This window comes from Saccostrea cucullata, unplaced genomic scaffold (assembly GCF_032062105.1).
Source record: "Saccostrea cucullata isolate Sc308-1 unplaced genomic scaffold, CSIRO_AGI_Scuc_v1 ctg504, whole genome shotgun sequence".
NCBI lineage: Eukaryota > Metazoa > Mollusca > Bivalvia > Ostreida > Ostreidae > Saccostrea > Saccostrea cuccullata.
This window is the reverse complement of record NW_026925489.1, coordinates 5,001-23,510: the sequence shown is the minus strand read 5'-3', so window position 1 is coordinate 23,510 and position 18,510 is coordinate 5,001. Positions and strand designations below refer to the sequence as shown.

The 18,510-nt window shown below is 35.1% G+C and overlaps 1 protein-coding gene across 1 annotated transcript in view; it reads left to right on the top strand.

Annotated features, from left to right (window-relative positions):
- Positions 1-58: 58 nt before the first annotated feature.
- The window catches only part of LOC134268986 (enhancer of mRNA-decapping protein 4-like), a gene marked incomplete at its 3' end in the record, with an annotated part of 23,078 nt that continues 4,626 nt past the window's right edge, over positions 59-18,510 (top strand). Inside the window, exons 1-22 of the mRNA XM_062751212.1 lie at positions 59-310; positions 718-778; positions 1,059-1,151; positions 1,364-1,481; positions 6,348-6,453; positions 6,764-6,950; positions 8,093-8,258; positions 9,292-9,396; positions 9,655-9,764; positions 10,228-10,311; positions 10,472-10,567; positions 11,150-11,258; positions 11,591-11,762; positions 12,392-12,491; positions 12,582-12,676; positions 14,868-14,988; positions 15,204-15,720; positions 16,013-16,143; positions 16,335-16,493; positions 16,574-16,615; positions 16,807-16,876; positions 17,047-17,284. Coding sequence (XP_062607196.1) covers positions 217-310; positions 718-778; positions 1,059-1,151; positions 1,364-1,481; positions 6,348-6,453; positions 6,764-6,950; positions 8,093-8,258; positions 9,292-9,396; positions 9,655-9,764; positions 10,228-10,311; positions 10,472-10,567; positions 11,150-11,258; positions 11,591-11,762; positions 12,392-12,491; positions 12,582-12,676; positions 14,868-14,988; positions 15,204-15,720; positions 16,013-16,143; positions 16,335-16,493; positions 16,574-16,615; positions 16,807-16,876; positions 17,047-17,284 — 2,974 coding nt within the window. The remainder of the gene's footprint in view (positions 311-717; positions 779-1,058; positions 1,152-1,363; positions 1,482-6,347; positions 6,454-6,763; positions 6,951-8,092; positions 8,259-9,291; positions 9,397-9,654; positions 9,765-10,227; positions 10,312-10,471; positions 10,568-11,149; positions 11,259-11,590; positions 11,763-12,391; positions 12,492-12,581; positions 12,677-14,867; positions 14,989-15,203; positions 15,721-16,012; positions 16,144-16,334; positions 16,494-16,573; positions 16,616-16,806; positions 16,877-17,046; positions 17,285-18,510) is intronic.

Below are 18,510 nucleotides of genomic sequence, written 5' to 3'. Positions count from 1 at the left end.
TTTATATATTTTAAGATCTTTTCAAGATTTAAGGCAATAAAACATATTTACGAGAAAATTCGAGAGCCGCCATATTTGGATCCTTGCTTGTCAAAAAAGCATAAATCCAATGTAATTTATTGTAAAATAGTCAATGACCAAGGCTTCTCCTTGTTCTTGAAAGGAATATACGTATTATCAATGAAGTTTTATTCCGTTTGTTAGTAGTTGACAGCAATGGATCACGGAGATAGTCCAGCATCGTCCCTGCAGTCAACCGGCGATACAGGCCAGCTCCTGCAGGAATTACTTAATCTTCAGAAATCAAACGGTAAAAATGAGAATAAGAGTCACACAATTGAAAAATCATTTACTTTTCCACTATTTCTGGTCTACCTTTACTTAACTGCCTCTCCTGGCGATGTAGTCATCCAAAACGTAATTTTATTTCCCGAATTTCCTCAGTTTCAATACCAATAAAATTGGTCAAATTGGTAAGGTATCACATTAATATAGAGGAACACCTCATAGTCAGCATCAATTTATATAGCTTTGATATATTAGCTTTGTACATCAGAATGTACACATTTCCTTTATTTAGATAATGGGTAGAGTTCACATTTATTCAGATGCACAAGATCTGGTGCACCAACTAATATTTTGGCATTAACCAGGCAGTTGTGTAACTGGATACCTATATTCACTTTTCACTTGAATAATAAATCTTTTACTTAACAGGCCTATCCACTGGAAGTTTGACTGTCCCACCTGGTCCAACACTAAACCAAGTTACAGACAGGTAATCCGTCTCTGCTTCTCACTAGGTCAGGGGTTTTATACCTTATTTGTTTATTTAAATCAATCAAAGCATCTTTATTTGTTTAAAAACAATTGTTAAATTCATTTTCAAGCCAAGATTAATAGGGAAATCTGAAAGTAAATTTCAAGAATAACTTACTACAGGTTCAGCAGAGAGTACAACCAGAGGATGAAAGATGATTAATTGTTCTAGAATGTTTGCTCTAAATAGGAAATTGTTAAGTGTGTCATGCCTATATGTAAATTAATTCTTTTTTTAGCACTGAAGTGCCAGGATCAGGTGATGCCACTAACCCTACATTGGCAGAGTTAATGATGACAATGTACGACAACCCCGTACCCAGGCAGCTCATGTAAGACTTATAGTTTAGGCATCTTATGTAATAAAATTGAATTGTTTTATTACATAGTTATTATACTTTTGAACACATTTCATTAACATGAATTTTATAGGCTTGTTACATTTAATTTGATGGATCTATGTCAAAATCATATGTCATATGATTTGATTTGATTTGAAAAGCAGGAATCTGATATATAGAAGGAATATTTTCAATTTTTACAGAACTCTCCAAGGGAGTGACACAGCCAATAGTTTTAGTGTGTATGGGAGAGAGGTAGAGATCATCACAAGTAAGCCAAATGAAGCGGTCAGTTCTCAGGCCAAGACGGGCAGTAATAAGGTCAGAAAATAATCCTTAATATGTATAAAAAAAACTCACGTGTGTTAATGGACTAAAAAATGGCAATCGATTAAATTGTTACCAATAAAAAAAAAACGGTAATCTGAAATGCGTTTAAATAAATTTAGGACATTAACTTTCCTCCCACACCAGTTTTTTTCTGTTTCTTAAAACTCATGTAAAATGAACTGCATCAGTTTATGTCTTTTGTTCTGTGCAGTTCAGCTTACTTGTACATTTCAAGACTTAGAGGTTCAATCAACCTCAAACTTTTTTGATGCAAAAAAATCTTGTAAAAAGTATTGTGTGTACAACACAGTGTTTGTATATATTTACTACACACAATATTCCTGTTTCCTGTTTCTTTGTTTTGTTATTATTCTCAATGTATATTTCTTTGTTCATTTTTTTGTTGTATTATTTTTTTGTGTTACACTTTATAATCCTTACAACTCCAATTGTCATGCTTCATGTATTCCGCTGAATTTACCAAACTCTGTATTTTTAGTCCCATCTCTAATGTTACTCTTATCCAAAAACACCATTGCAGCACCTTATTTATTTCCTACTGTACACTTTCACCAAATTTTAGACAATGGGTGACTCTGTTGAACAATACCGTGCTGCAATCGGTCTTTTTTATTTATCCTGTAGAGGTGTATGCAAGTCTTACTCATTCCACATCTCGGTTTGTGAATTTTTATCGCACATTCTTTATAGTATGATCAAAACATTACTTAGAAGTACGACACGGTTTAAAAAAAACTTAGTGTATATCAACTTTTACTTGCAGTTGTTTACGTTTATATTATTAGCCTGTGGTGATATTGAGGTCAATCCAGGACCCACTATCGAAAGTGTCCTTGACATTTTGCATCTAAATATTCGCAGTATAAGAAACAAATTAGGTTATTTGAACTCATTCGTCCATGACTTTGATATATTGTGTTTTACTGAGACCCATCTTGACCATACCATATCGAATGATAATCTATTATTAGATGATTTTAGTAATATAGTACGAAAGGATAGAAATTGTTTTGGGGGAGGTATTATGATATATTTTTCAAATCAAATACATGTAACAAGACGCCAAGACTATGAACCAGCTAATTTAGAGTGTATTTGGTTAGAAATCGAAAACCGTACCTGCAAATACTATCTCTGCTGTATTTATCGACCTCCAAACGCTGATGCCAGTTTCTGGACTAAACTTTCATGGAGTTTAGACAAAGTAGGAGAATCCTCGAGTAAAATCATAATTGTTGGTGATATAAATGTAGATTTGTTAAATACTCTTCAAACACACATAATACGTGAAATAGTTTCAAATTCCAATCTTGTCAATAACATCCACGTACCAACGAGAATTTCTAACAATACACGCACGCTTCTTGACACAGTTTTCACTTCAGGGGATATTCAGGTACATGATTCGGGTGTCCTTGAAATTGACCCAGCTTTTAGTGATCACAAAGCAACTTATATTGCACTAGCCTCGAATATAAATAACAATCGCGCTTACGAAAGAAAAGTATGGGATTATAAGAATGGTGACTTTGACAAATTAAATTCCTTAATACAAAATTGTGATTGGGATAAATATATCAATGATGCCGACAATATAGACGCAGCTACCGACAATTTTTCAAATAAATTTCTCTCTTGTGTTAGACAATCTTTCTGTGAAAAAACAATTACTATTCGTCCACGAGATAAACCTTGGATGAACTCCATCCTGCGTAAAACTCTAAGACTTAGAAATAGATTACGAAATAAGGCATTAAGAACGAAGAAAGATTCGGATTGGGCTGAATTCAAAAAAGTTCGGAACACGTTCAATAACATGAAAAAATATGCTATAGCTAATTACTATGACAATATAGAAATGCACCTAGTAGACGCAAACAAAAACAACAACAAATTATATTGGAAACTAATGAAGGACGCATTTAATGTTAAATCATCCAATGATATCCCTCCATTACAAATTACTACTGATAATGGGAAAAATAGCTTAGCCTTTTCTGATCAAGATAAAATTGAAGCACTCAACAGTTATTTTTCATCCATCTCCTGTATTGAGGATAAAAACCATAGTCTACCACAAATCTACTCTTCATGTAGTGATAATCTTAGTAATATCATAATTAATGAACAAGAGGTAGTTGACATTATTTCAATAATTCCTGTTAGTAGAGCCACAGGTCCCGACTGCATCAGTCACAAAATGCTTAAAAATACTGTTTCTACTGTTTCAAAACCATTGACTATGTTATTTAATAAATCACTGTCAGAGAATGTTTTCCCGTCCATGTGGAAAGTAGCTCATGTATTACCTCTCTTTAAAAAGGATGATCCGTCTTTAGTGTCTAAATGTAGGCCTGTGTCGTTGTTAAGCTGCGTTAGCAAAATTATGGAGAGAATTATTTTCAAACACGTGTATAATTATTTTCATAATAACAATTTATTTTATCGATATCAGGCGGGTTTTTTACCTGGTCACTCTACAGTGTACCAACTTCTAGATACTTATCATAGTATTGTGCAAAGTATAGACGAAGGCAAATCGTGTTGTATGGTTTTTTGCGATCTATCTAAAGCATTCGACAGAGTATGGCACAAGGGTCTTCTTTTCAAATTACAAACGTATGGAATATCTGGTGATCTTTTACTGTGGTTTACAAGTTACTTGAGAAATAGATCACAAAAAGTTATGTATAAAGATCTGCTATCATCCAACCTCAATATATATGCAGGTGTGCCTCAAGGCTCAGTTCTAGGTCCTCTTTTATTTTTGATATATATTAATGATGTTGCTGAAAATATGTTTACAATGTGTAGATTATTTGCTGATGACAATTCACTGCAACATGCATCATATAATGTACTAGATATAGAATACAGGTTAAACCATGATCTTGATGTTTTAGATAAATGGTCGAGTAAATGGCTTTTAAGATTTAATCCAGCAAAAACAAAGGTTGTATTTTTTTCTTTAAAACATAGACCTGTTTTACCTAACTTGTATTTTCAAGGTAATGCACTGGAGTTTGTATCGGCGCATCGCCATTTGGGTATATTGTTGTCACAAAATCTCAGCTGGTCTGAATATATAGATGGTATTGTTAATAATGCTTATAAGAAATTGGGGTTACTGAAGAAGTTGAAATTTTCAATCGGTAGGAAAAATCTTTCTCTTTTGTATACAACATTTGTAAGACCTACACTTGAATATGCTTCAATTGTCTGGGATGGTTGCTCTTTATCTGATGTAGAAAAACTTGAAAAAGTACAATTAATGGCTGCTAGAATAGTTACTGGTCTTCCGAAACTGGCTTCAAGAGAATCACTCTATTTTGAAACAGGATGGGTACCTTTGAAAAACTGTCGTTACCAATCTAAAATGATTACAATATTCAAAATTAATAATTGTAATGTACCGGATTATATACAAGATATAGTCCCAAAGAAACGAGAACACACATCAAGATACAATACACAAAATAAGGATCAATTAACTATACCAAGGGGCAGGTTAGAAATATTCAACAAATCGTTTGTACCTAATGCAGTTAAAAAATGCAGATACAAGGGAAGCCATCTCAGTCAATTCTTTTCGTAAGATTATAAGTGATAATAATCCTAAAGCACCATCATATTTTTTGTTTGGTAAACGTATTACCAACATCATTCATACTAAATTAAGGCACAACTGTGTATTGAATCAAGACTTATTCAAACGTAATATCATTGATAATCCCTATTGCTCTTGTGGTAAACAGGAAGATGCCTATCATTTTTTCTTTGTTTGTAAAAAATACTGTAATGCTCGAAGTAATCTTTTTGACTATCTTTTTCGACTAGATTTAAACATCATAGATGTACACCTACTGCCATGGGGCAACGAAAATCTCTCAATCGAAGTAAACATTGGCTTTTTTGCCGCTGTTCATAAATTTATAAATGAATCCTGTAGATTTAGCTAGATATATTATTGAATCTTATTTGTATACGTTAATTTTTGCTACTATTTTGCATGACAATTATTATGTGTTTTTTTTTAAGGAGAAGAACTAGTAAGTTGTTAGAACTTGTTTCTTATCCTTTTGCTTGTCAATAAAATATGTTCAAAACAAGACTAAAAAGTGATAGATTTACAATTTCTTTATAGCAATACAGTTTATAAATGCAGTTTATCTGAGCAGATGTTTACATGATCTTTTGTTGACTTAAGTTTCTGAAGAATAAATAAATTCATAATTTTGCAAGAAGCATTACCCATAAATTAAATGACTAGCTTTTAACATTATCATTCTGAAATCCATATAAAATCTCTTCAGCTATGGACCACTAGAGAATTATTTTTCTTGTGATTTGAAATCTTAGAGCCTTTTCACGATATTAACTAGAGGTACTGTGAGCAATGAGTTCACTAAATGATACCCCCCGCCTCCCATTTGGTTATAACTGATGACAAAGTCCATGTTTTGCTGTGCCCGGGAAACCCAAAATATGTGTCGGATCAAAAAGCAAAATAGGAGGTGCACAATGGCAATATGTAATAAAGATTCTGTGAAAGTTTCATCATGTTTCATTCAGTGGTATGAGAGGAGTTGCGGATAAGAGATGGGTACCCCAAAGCGTAACAGACGGACGGACAGACAGACGGACGGACAGACAGACGGACGGACGGACAGACGTACAGACGGACGGAATTAACGATTACTATATACCCTCCCGCTTTTCAAGCGGGGGGTATAAATATTCATGGAAAATAAGGAATCTACAGTTAATGAAGAATGACAAATAAGTTTTAGAAGATGATGAATATGACACCCTGCCTCATTTCTGATTTGATTTTAGGTAAAGACAACACCTGTTGTGAAGTTTGAATGGGAGTCCGTGTACTATGTAGGAAATCTAGTCACTCTACACAGACTTAATGTGTATGCTGCATACTCACTCAGAGGTACATGTAATAATATTGAAAATAAAGACTAGTGTTGTATAAATATGTCAGTATTCAGTAATTATAAATATACCTCAATTACTTGAATATAACAGTTTAATGAATTGACTAATTTTAAAAGTTTTAATATAGGTATGTAAGATTAATAATACTGTGTTTTAATAACAGAATGCAAAAGACTTGAGACTGTTATATTCTTCTTATCATGCTGTAGTTTATACATGTCTATGGCAAACCTCCTGTTTGATGTATGTTATAGGTAAATCTTTGGGCATTGTCTTGTACATAGTTAAATTCCTGTTTGTTGTAGGTAAATCAGGGGGCGTGGTCCGGATCATCAACAGGAAGACAGCGGAGCGGGCGTTACTGAAGGACCTGACGGGTCGGGTGGTGGACATCGCGTTCGCTTACACTGATGATGTCATCCTGGCAGCTGTGGACGAAATAGGGAATCTGCTTGTACACAATGTCAAGGAGGGTGACGATAAAAAGCTTCAGTATCCTCTGTTTAATTTTATATTAAGAAGTACGGTATAACGTCTATTTTTTACGTGCTGCTAATTTTTACTAACTTTTACAAGGTTTATAAATCCATAAAATTTAAACACGTAAAATTTCACAGAAGAAAATACTCCTCGCCTAAATTTTCAACATTGTATTATGAGAGTATTTCAGTGTTATAATTGCCATTTAGTTAAGTACCTGGAGGCTATAGAATTAGTACTTACAACCGTTGGTATTTTTATGAACTTTTTAATTGATCATCAATTAGGATAAAACGAGTAAATCTTAATGCACAAATTATATAAACATCATCAATTACCTGGTTACTTTTACGTTACGCATGATTTCTGATAATGGCTTAATTATTACAGACTGAAGTCTTCAAATTATATCCGTTTTTCAAGACTTTGACCCTTTCTTCTTTCTTATTTGCTTCTAGAGAAAACTTCGACATTTTAGTACACTGTAATCCGTGTCCCCTGTACATTCTGTCAACTTACTCATGATGCATGGTTTGAGTTATCCCTCTTTGTTTCCATTAAAATGAAGACGGGCACGTGGTGCGCAACAATAATTATACTAGACATGTGTATTAATTGAAAACAGGAATAAGTACAGGGCATGTGATATAAAAAGGTATTTAAATGAATAAACATATCATCATTTAATGAATTGACACTCGTAATTACGGGAACAATTTCGTTTTTATTTTTACATCAGGCCGTCCAGACACATTTAAAACATGTATTTGTATGTTAACGCATTCAAAAAGCAAAACATTGATCTGGAACTTCACCTCCAATGATTTTAAGTTTTACGGAAATGCTCAATTTGTAAAAATTTAACACGTATAAAATTAAATCACCCTATTTCAACCGAAATTCGTAAAAATTTACAGCAGTAAAAATTACCCGTTATACGGTATTTAAAGGTTCTTTTACTGTTAATCATTTTATGCATTGCCAACACACAGTTGAAGTTTGTTATCTCAAACACTTATTTCTCAAATATATCAAACTGTGGGTGTGTTGATCACTCATATGCCATGAAAAATGTTCATCATCTGTCTGTGTGCCTGCTTTACAAAGTGTTTTGTTAAAACATGCAAGAGTTTTTTGTCCTTGACCTTTGTAAGAGTACCTCTATTGCTGAAGGTCGCTCGTCCCCGGGGGACCATCTCTACAGAGTACCACCGTGTGATCTGGTGCCCGTTTATCCCCGACGATTGTGACGACAGCTCGGTGACGGAATCCTCCACTCAGGACGCCTCCAGGGTGCTGGTGCTGACCCACGGAGAAAGGGTACCACCTCTAATACGTTATAATAGTAGTTAGCAGGGAGAAAGGGTACCACCTCGAAACATTATTATAGTAGTTAACATGGGAAAAGGGTACTACCTCTAATATGTCATAATAGTAGTTAGCAGGGAGAAAGGATATCACCTCAAATACATATTATAGAAAAATTGTACTGCCACATATACAGTATTAAATAAATAAGCAGGGAGAAAGGGATCACCTAAAAACAGTATTATAATAGTATGCCGGAGAAGGGGTACCACCTCAGGTACAATTTTATAGAAGTTATTAGCAGGGAGAAAGGGTACCACCTCAAAACATTATTATAGTAATTAGCATGGAGAAAGGGTACCACCTAAAATACAATTTTATAGTTAGCTGTCATAGCCCTGAATGGACTGAGCAAAGCTAAAGCCTGTCCTGAGAATTTTCTTACAACATCCAGTGATTGGGAAGGGCTTGCGCCATGTGCCATAGTCGCATTGAAGTGAAAAATGGCGCATTAAATCAATCAATCATGGTGCCAAGGTGCGCATTCAATTTTTTGCGATGTTATCTGGAAATATATTTTGCGTACAACTTTCTTTCTTGTTTTGCGTCCGTTTTAAATGCAGTCAATCTCATTGGTTGAAACCTGTCAAAAAGTACTTTCGGTTAAACGGAGCGATACTTCATTCATTTGTATGGTAGGGCTGTTCCCTTTCCAAAACTGTTGTAATTTTAAAACAAAATACGGGTTAGTTATATTCTAAGCAAGTTCCTTTAAATTTGCTGCATTTCATGCGTTAAAAATCAGATTCGGTTAATAAAAATCATGTTTTCTCTCGTATTTCATATTTGTTTTGGCCCTTCAGATTATATTGATGGCCCATTCATTTTTGAAATGGCCCATCAAAAATGTTGACAATTACGCCATAGTCCCATTGACCATTTTGGCCTTCCCAATCACTGCAACATCACTATATGTAAGTTTATGTAAGATTTTTAATGACCTCACTTTCTTTGCAGTTTACTCAGATGTGATTTTTTCTTTCAGTGTGAGATTTGGAATATAGACATGGTGACAAGAGAACATGGCAGTGGACCAATTCCTGTAGATGATGTGGAATTTGGACTCATTAGAATTGACAGCCACACACAGGTAATCTTTTCCTGTAGTATTCAAACAAATAAGTTGAGCATGAATTTCAAAAGTTTTAAAAGAGCAGAAAATGAAAATCATTTTAATTCAATATTGTAAATTTTTGAAAGGTAAGACTTGAAAGGAATTTACAATTTTACATGACATTTATCTTCTGAAGTCCACAAGAAACTAGTTCATGTGTCCAAATTTGAAGAAGACACTTTTCAATCTCTCAATCCTGTAGGATGATACTAGAGTGTTGTTATTGTATTGTAGGCCGTGATGGATGCTGCTTTCTCTCCTGATGGTACAGCCTTAGCTACGGCCAGTCTAGATGGAGAAGTCAAGTTCTTCCAAGTCAATATGAGTGAAAGCACCTCACCAAGGTAATGTCTTCTGGAGCTCAGGAAGGCATTGTTATACTTAATGGCTTATAGGCAGATTTAAACAATGTTTCTTGTTAGCAGTAAGATACAGTATTGTATTAAAATTGATGAATAAAACAAAACAGTTTTTATAGTCCCTTAAAGAATACTTTAAATACATACTCCCTTAAAAAAATTTAAATATTATATTAAACTGCACTTATTAATTTAATATGATGAAAACATGAAATCTTTAGTGGCACATGTTTGGAAGCATCAGGACTCATACAATTACCTGCAAATAATATTCCAAATTCCATAATAATAGGTGCATTTTATGAAATTTTTTCTTTATTTTGAATTTTTATAGTATGTACTATTTCTCATTAGTATGTAACACTAGTAAGATTCAAACTGTAGATATTTACAACAATGGAAATACTATTTCTGTGAATGTAATATACAATTATTATTTTATCTGTAGATGTTTACACCAGTGGAAGCCACATGATGGGAAGCAGTTGTCTTCCTTGTTTTTCCTTGATGATCATAGGAACTCCAGTGCTGAGTAAGTAGGTCTCGGTTTCAACAATGAGCCCAGAGGGTTTTATTAATGAAGAAGCATTGTCTTATTTATACATGGTTGAAATTTTACATTTGGGTATGAATTCTTTTGATTCTGTAAAATTGAGTGATTTCACTGTAAACCTTGATTTATTGTTCTACAGTACCCAGTTTTGGAGGTTTGCTGTCACTGGAGCATGTAACAATCAGGAAATCAAAATCTGGAGCTGTGAGTCCTGGGTGTGTTTACAGACATTAAGGTAGGTTAAGATCTTAATTTCGTAGTGTTGTGTGGCATTAACTGTTTACCATGCACAAACTCTATATAGATAGCCTGCTACAGATAAGCCATCAGACTATCAGCACTAGTTTACTATCTCAACATCAGAGATAAATTCCTGCTATGATAAAATGATTGATTGATTGATTGTCCATTGCTTAACACCAAGTTGGTAATACTTGGCAATATTTCACTTGATGAAAAAATTCAGACAAATTACACAATATGTAATCAGAGGATATGTAAGAAACTGGTTTGCACAAAAATGCCCTTCACGCTAAGTTCTTGTCATTGTTGTCCAATTACAAAATGGAATTTATTGAAGAAAGCTCAGTAAGAAACAGGGTTATAGTTTCCAATGCTAAAAACATTGATAATTTTCAATCTAAAAAATGTTGCTAACTGCATTCACATTCTCAAATTACCCAAAGGAAACTTAAGCTGGAAGAATCCACTCTATACATCGTGACATTTCCTCAAAATATCACCTAGATTTAATCGCTTTGTTTTGGGTATTCCCTATTATAAGTATTTGTCTTAATTATTCTCATTGGTTTTTCAGGTTCATGTGTCCACCCGATTTACCTACAAACTTCAGTGCCGAGCCATGTATGAAGGCAGGATTAGACCTCAGTGCCAAATATTTAGTGCTGTCTGACATCAAGAGACAGGTAATGAATCATATGTAGGACCTCTACAGGGCTTCTGTTGTATAGAATATGACACATATTGATGGTGCTAGATGCAGAGTGTACATGTAGTTTATATTTTGCTATTGATCACGTAAGAAATTTTTTCTAAAAATGCTTACAACTGTGATGAACATTAATTTGATATAAAAGTCTTGAAATATTGATTTATTTAGAAGAATTTCCAATATCTTTTCTTGCAAGGAGAACAATAAATTTAAATTTATTTCTTAAAAAATTACTTTACTTGAATTTCATTCAGATTTATTGGAAGCATTTGTCACTGCATTAAAATGTCACTTTTTTACGATTAGGTGCTGTATGTGTTACAAATTCACCAAGACTCGGCAGCTAACACAGCTCACGTGAGTTCTGTCTCCGAGTTCCTGCTTGCTCAGACATGCCTCAGCTTCGCCATTCTGGATGCCAGCAAGAAAAAGTTCAAAAAGGTCACCGAGGAATCTCATCTGGATGAAATAACAACTGGTAAGGTCACCTACTCAGATGTAATTATACATACACAGAGTTCTTGAAATCTTCTTTTCGCTGTCAGTCATTTGGACTGACTGCCATGGGAAGTTTGTCAGTCCAGACGGATTTCTATCGGTCCAAAAAAAAATTCAATAAAAAGATGAAAACTGTATTTGAATTTTCTTGTGAATTATCAATACTTTCTGCACCCTGCGTCAATACACACTGCACACTTCATGCCGATTTGATCACTGTATAATAATTTGTGTTGAATTCTTCTAAAGTTTTTAATCTAGTTCAGTTTTTCTTGCCTGACTTACCCTAGCGCCGTCAAAAAACTTGTTTTAACAGTTAATTAATCATAGTCTGGTACTTGCGTTCATCAAAGAAGCCATTACGAGATACTGAAAAGCGTTTCACAGATTATGATTGGTCGGTTATGGGAAATTCGTACGAAATTTAGTTGGATTTTCACAAGTTGCTCTTTCAACATCTACCGGTCATTTGGACTGACACAGAACGTAAAGTTATCGGTCCTTGGTTGTTTTTATCGGTCTTGCCGACAGGACCGAAAGATTTCAAGAACTCTGATACATAAGTAGAGTGTAGAGGGTATTACATGACTTGTTTGTCTGTGTCTGTAGGTGAGCTGGACAGAGAAGAAGGAGGAGAGGATCCGGATCACAAACATGAGACGACCACTGCATCAGGTGTCCAGATCAAACTCTACACCGTCCATCCAAAGTAAGACAGTAACACCGAGTCCAAGATCATACACTCTAAATCCTAAGTAATTGGTAAAAAATGAATTATTTCACTCGTCTGTTATTTCAGGGCCCTGCAGGAGTTGTTGATAAGATTTCGGCCGGAGTCCTCAGCACCCCCTCCCCCCACGCCCTCTGTCAGCACCGTCTCTCATGATGACACAGGTAAACTAGTTACTCAGTAAGGGATTTATACGGGTCTTCAGTTATGCCCTATCTCAGACATCATGCTCGTCCCTTTTCAAGTTTGAACTCTTGTTTTTGTAGGTGATCAATTTTTTCTTAATTAAAAGAACTCATTTCTGCCATATTTTCTACCTTTTCATCTCACAATTCATTTTTAAACTTATTTTGCTTTGAGTGATGCTGTGAAAGGTTCATGTGTTTCCTTGTGTTTTATTCCCAAACCTTGTTGCTTTTCATTTCCCATAAAGGACAAAAGAAGAAGGGTAAACGTGCCTGTGTTGTGGAGTGTGCATTTGATGTTTGTTTTGTGACACATCTTGTAAAATTTGTTATTTTCTGCTCTGGGGCTTTTTTCAGGAAGAGGGATACACACAAGAATTATTAAATTCTTAAATAAAAATATGTTTTAAGTTAAGATTAAAAAAAAAAAACCTATAAAAGTGAGGTTATTATAATACACAGTGTATATAGTGTAGATGGGCTGGGTGACAGATTTGATGAGGAGTGTTGTGTTATGTGGCCCCTTTTTTTCACTGTATGAAGTCACATCAGTGTAATCGTTATATTGACATTTATCAACACTTGTTGTACATCATTAATATTCCCTTTTCTGTACTATATTTTGTGATTTTATTATTCCTGTCCTAAATACATGTATATCTATCTTCCCTTCTGTGACTCATTTTACCCCTCTCTTATTTGATTTACAGCTACATTTATTTATGTATATTTTGAATTTCACAATATCAGTCTTTCATATTTCCCTCATTATCTTGTTCAAGAACATTCATTTCATCCTTTCTATTTTTTTAACTGGATCCATTTCCAGTGCATACATATATAACTATCAGAGAACATAAAGCCTTGTTTTTAGCTCTACTGGTCAGAGACCAGAAGAGCTTATGCGATAGTAATGCGTCCGTCGTCCCTCCGTTTCTGTCTGTCTGTCTGTAAACAATTTTTCAAAATGCTACTCCTCCTACAGTTTTGGTCCGATTTCAATATAACTTGGCACACAAGTAGACTACACTAAGATACATAATTTTGTGCATCGGTTTTTGATTTCGATGAACGGTGTTGCCGTGGTTACTAAAAATAGAAATTTCTTTGAAATTCTTTCAAAATGCTACTCCTCCTACAGTTTTGGTCTGATTTCAATATAACTTGGCACAAAAGTAGACTACACTAAGATACATAATTCTCTGCATCTGTTTTTGATTTCGATGAACGGTGTTGCCGTGGTTACTAAAAATAGAAATTTCTTTGAAATTCTTTCAAAATGCTACTCCTCCTACAGTTTTGGTCCAATTTCAATATTACTTGGCACACAAGTAGACTACACTAAGATACATAATTCTGTGCATCGGTTTTTGATTTCGATGAACGGTGTTGCCGTGGTTACTAAAAATAGAAATTTCTTTGAAATTCTTTCAAAATGCTACTCCTCCTACAGATTTGGTCCGATTTCAGTATAACTTGGCACACAAGTAGACTACACTAAGATACATAATTCTGTGCATCGGTTTTTGATTTCGATAAACGGTGTTGCCGTGGTTACTAAAAATAGAAATTTCTGTGAAATTCTTTCAAAATGCTACTCCTCCTACAGTTTTGGTCCAATTTCATTATAACTTGGCACAAAGTAGACTACACTAAGATACATAATTCTGTGCATCGGTTTTTGATTTCGATAAACGGTGTTGCTGTGGTTACTAAAAATAGAAATTTCTGTGAAATTCTTTCAAAATGCTACTCCTCCTACAGTTTTGGTCTGATTTTGATATGACTTGGCATACAAGTAGACTACACTAAGATACATAATTCTGTGCATCGGTTTTTGATTTCAATGAACAATGTTGCCATGGTTACTAAAAATAGAAATTTTTGTGAAATTCTTTGAAAATGCTACTCCTCCTGCAGTTTTGGTCTGATTTCAGTATAACTTGGCACACAAGTAGACTATACTAAGATACATAATTCTGTGCATTGGTTTTTATTTTGATGAGTGGCAAGGATCATTTTTCTATTTATTGCTGATTTAAAGTCTCAAGTCCCAACTGCTACTTTTCTCTTCCTTTGTTTTAAGTATAAACCAGTAGATCTACAGTCTCGACAGAGACTTCTGGTTTTTTATCTGATTGCCTGTAGTAACGTGTTGGTGTATTGATAGGTCTCCAGGACGCCCTGTCAGACATGAGCTTCAGTTTAGACAGTAGTCGAGTGGACACCTCTCTCCAGCAGGACCAGCCTGTACTCCTCACCCCTGATGCTTTCACGTCAGCCAGTCCTAGGTAGGGCTTCATAGGAGGCTTCTCCTCTCCTGTATTGTATATTTGTTTTGAAGAAATTCATTGTTTTCTAAATCTGAATTTCTAAGATCCTAAAGTTAATTTTCACTTACAGAAAAAGATCTGTCTCTGACTGTCTGTATTAAATTTTTAAATGATGTTTTCTAAATGCAAATTTCTAGGAAGCTGTAGAGCAAAAAATTAATTTTCTCTTACAGAAAAGATCTGTCTACTACTGACCCCATCCGAGCCAGTGGATCAAGTACCAGTAGCTTTACACAGGTCACCGGCCTTAATGATGAAATGTTCTCCCCCCACAGCTCAGGGGACCAGTCAGTCATATCAGAGGGCAGCACAATCACCCAGACCCCCACAGAGAAAGACGCCCCCTCCCCGTACCAGCCGGACGTCACCCCGACTAAACTACCACAGACAGGGGACAGTCTGACCAGCATTGAGGAGAGCACGGCGGAGGACAAACCCTCAGCTCTACAGAAAGTCTGTGTGGACGACCTGTTTGATAGCACCAGGCAGAGTCTGGAACAGACACTGAACAGCACCGAGTCCAGCAGGAAGTCTATAGAGAACACCAGCAGTACCACCGGGTTTGAGGTGGGACAGCTCGGGGCTCAGAAACTGTCGACGATGAAAGAGTCTTACGACGAGAATGATGAGGAGGTAGCAGAGGTTCTAGGCGAGTCGTACAAAGAGGAGGAGGAGGAGGAAAACTTACAGGTCTGTTTACATGAGGAAAATGCATGAAATAAAGTAGAATATTAATAGTTCCTGATTTTGCAAATGTATTCTCTTTTATATACTGTAAATGATCTATTCACTGAACTTCCATTGTACATTTTGGAAGGATTTAATTTGAAAAATGTATATTTTGTGGGTTTGATCTATATTAAAGCTATGAAAAATAAATTCCTTGAATGTGCTATGTTACTGTAGCTTTCTCTGACATTCATGAAACTCGTGCAATATTGTTTTCTTTAACTAACTGCTTTAATGTTACATTTTGTAATAGGAGGACCCACAGAGCACTCAGCCGTTTGAGGAACACAGCGGGGACATGGAGTCTGGTTCTATGCCCACCTCCTGGCCCAAACCTCCTGATGTTAACACAGAGACACAGGTGCTGGAAGATATACAGAACGAGTAAGGATTTTTATGATGAAGTTTTGTTCTAAAAGAAATTACAAATGCTGTATATCCCCAAATGTGAAATTGAAGTTGCAAATTTTGCAGAATTATTTTGGTTCTCTTAACGAAAGAACCGTGAATAATACATATGCTTAAAATTAATTACATTTAAATTCAGACACTTGTACATGTGAATTAACATTTAGGGATGTTTACATGGAGGATGATGATGTACAGATAGAGGAGGAAGAAGAGGAATCCAAGGAAGACAACTACGAAAAGGAGGAAGACACGCAGAATGTACAAGATGGCAGTAGTGAAGAGATAGAGGAACAGATAGAGGAACAGAGCGAAGAATTACAGAGGTCAGTCAGTATAGAACCAGGCTTTCTGAATGAGGTTTCTGTAATAAATGTGGATATTAAGCTTTGTCTTTGTATTGTAGTCCCAAAGAAGCACCTGTAGCTGCTCCAGTGGCTAAATCAAGGTAAGAGTTATCCACTCTCTTTACAATTATGGGGATTTTGATAATAACCCTTATGAAAAGCTAAAGGATTGTAAAAAAAAAAGTGATAGTAATCTTGGGATTGTGTCAAAGCCTGAGATTTAGTAACATATATTTTATTCACTGTGTAGATGGATGTTTTTATGAAACAGGTTTTACTATTTTTTTGACAGGGAGATAATAAAAGAAATCCACACACGAGAAATTATCAGGGAAAATGTGGACAAAGAATCCATAACCTCAGTTTGTATAGCTTGGTTCAAGCAGTAGGTCATTTGTGTAGGATTTAAACGGAAAAGTTTGTGATATATTTGAATACTGACAATTCTTATTAGATCGGTACCTTTAAACAGCTGAACAACAATGAAATACAAAGTATACTTGAAGAGATTACTGTACACTTTTTTCAACAGTTGAATGAGAATATCCAGAGTATTCTGGCGGTGTTGGAGGCTCAGAACGCCAAGATCGAGTCCCTACAGTATCAGCTCGCCGAGCAGGAGGCGCGTCAGAGCGAGATCAATCGGCGGCAGATAGAAAACGAGGTCATCTCACAACAACCCCAGAACATAGAGGAACACCTCGGGAAGCTGGAGGGGATCGTGACGTCTAGAGTGGAGAGGATGTTTACACAGCACGCCCAGAAAGAGAGTATCCTTAATAGGGTGTACTTTAGGAAATAAAGAAGAAAATTACATTTATAACAATTCTAATTCCCATATACACAGGAAGAAGCCTCCTTACTGAAACGTATAATAAATAAAGGAAACAATCTACTGTACATGATTTGTATAACAATTTTTAACATGTTAAATCCTGTACACTCAGAAAGAGAGTATTCTTATTAAGGACAGATGATACAAACAATTTTTTGTCCAAATATTTGAAAATAACGACTTGAATCATTCTTTAATGAATAAAATGGACAAGTTTCACCGCGTAGTTTTAAAATTTTTAGTCAAATTTTTACAAAAATGGAATTTGAAGTGAAAAATATTTGTATACATTAATAAGGATGGTTTCAGCATGTTCAGAAAAGCAGACTTTTGAATATCGTAGAAAGTTTACAATTTCTTTATATTCTAGAAATATATTATTAGAATCATTTTCAATGAAATTAGGCCAAAAAATATATACCAATCCAGGCATCCATCTTTTTGTCCCCCGCTTGAAAAGTGGGGGATATTAATTTGGGTTTGTCCGTCCGTCCGTCCGTCTTTCTGTCTGTCTGTAACGCTTTCGTTTCCACACGATATCTCGAGAACCCTTTGAGCTTTTGCAATGAAATTTTGCATAGCAACTCCCTATGGACTAAAGAAGACCCCAATTGATTTTGAGGTCAAAAGGTCAAAGGTCAAGGTCATAAATAAGCAAATTCTGTCTGTTATATACATATATACATATATATAGTGTTATAACACTTTTGTTTCCACACGATATCTCTATCATTTGAGATATCGCAATGAAATTTTACATAACAACTCCCTGTGGCCTAATAAAGACCCCTATTGATTTTGAGGTCAAAAGGTCAAAGTTCAAGGTCGTAAATTTATACATTCTCTCTGTGTGTAACACTATCATTTCCGGGCGATATTTCAAGAAGATTTTGAGCTTATGCAATATAATTTTATACCAAAACTCCCTAGGACCTCTCTCACTCCTCTCAAAGTGCCCCGCCCCGTTTGTTTTATTAGTATTTATAGTATTACATGTCGTTTTTTTTAGCACAGGGGCATGAGGAGAGTTATTGCGTATAAAACAGGTTCTCGGCTGACTTTATGTTCTTATTACATCTATTATAACTGTTTAATAAAGGCTAAATAAATCAAACACCATAGATTGTGTAAAATTTTTAGAATACCGAACATGAATATATA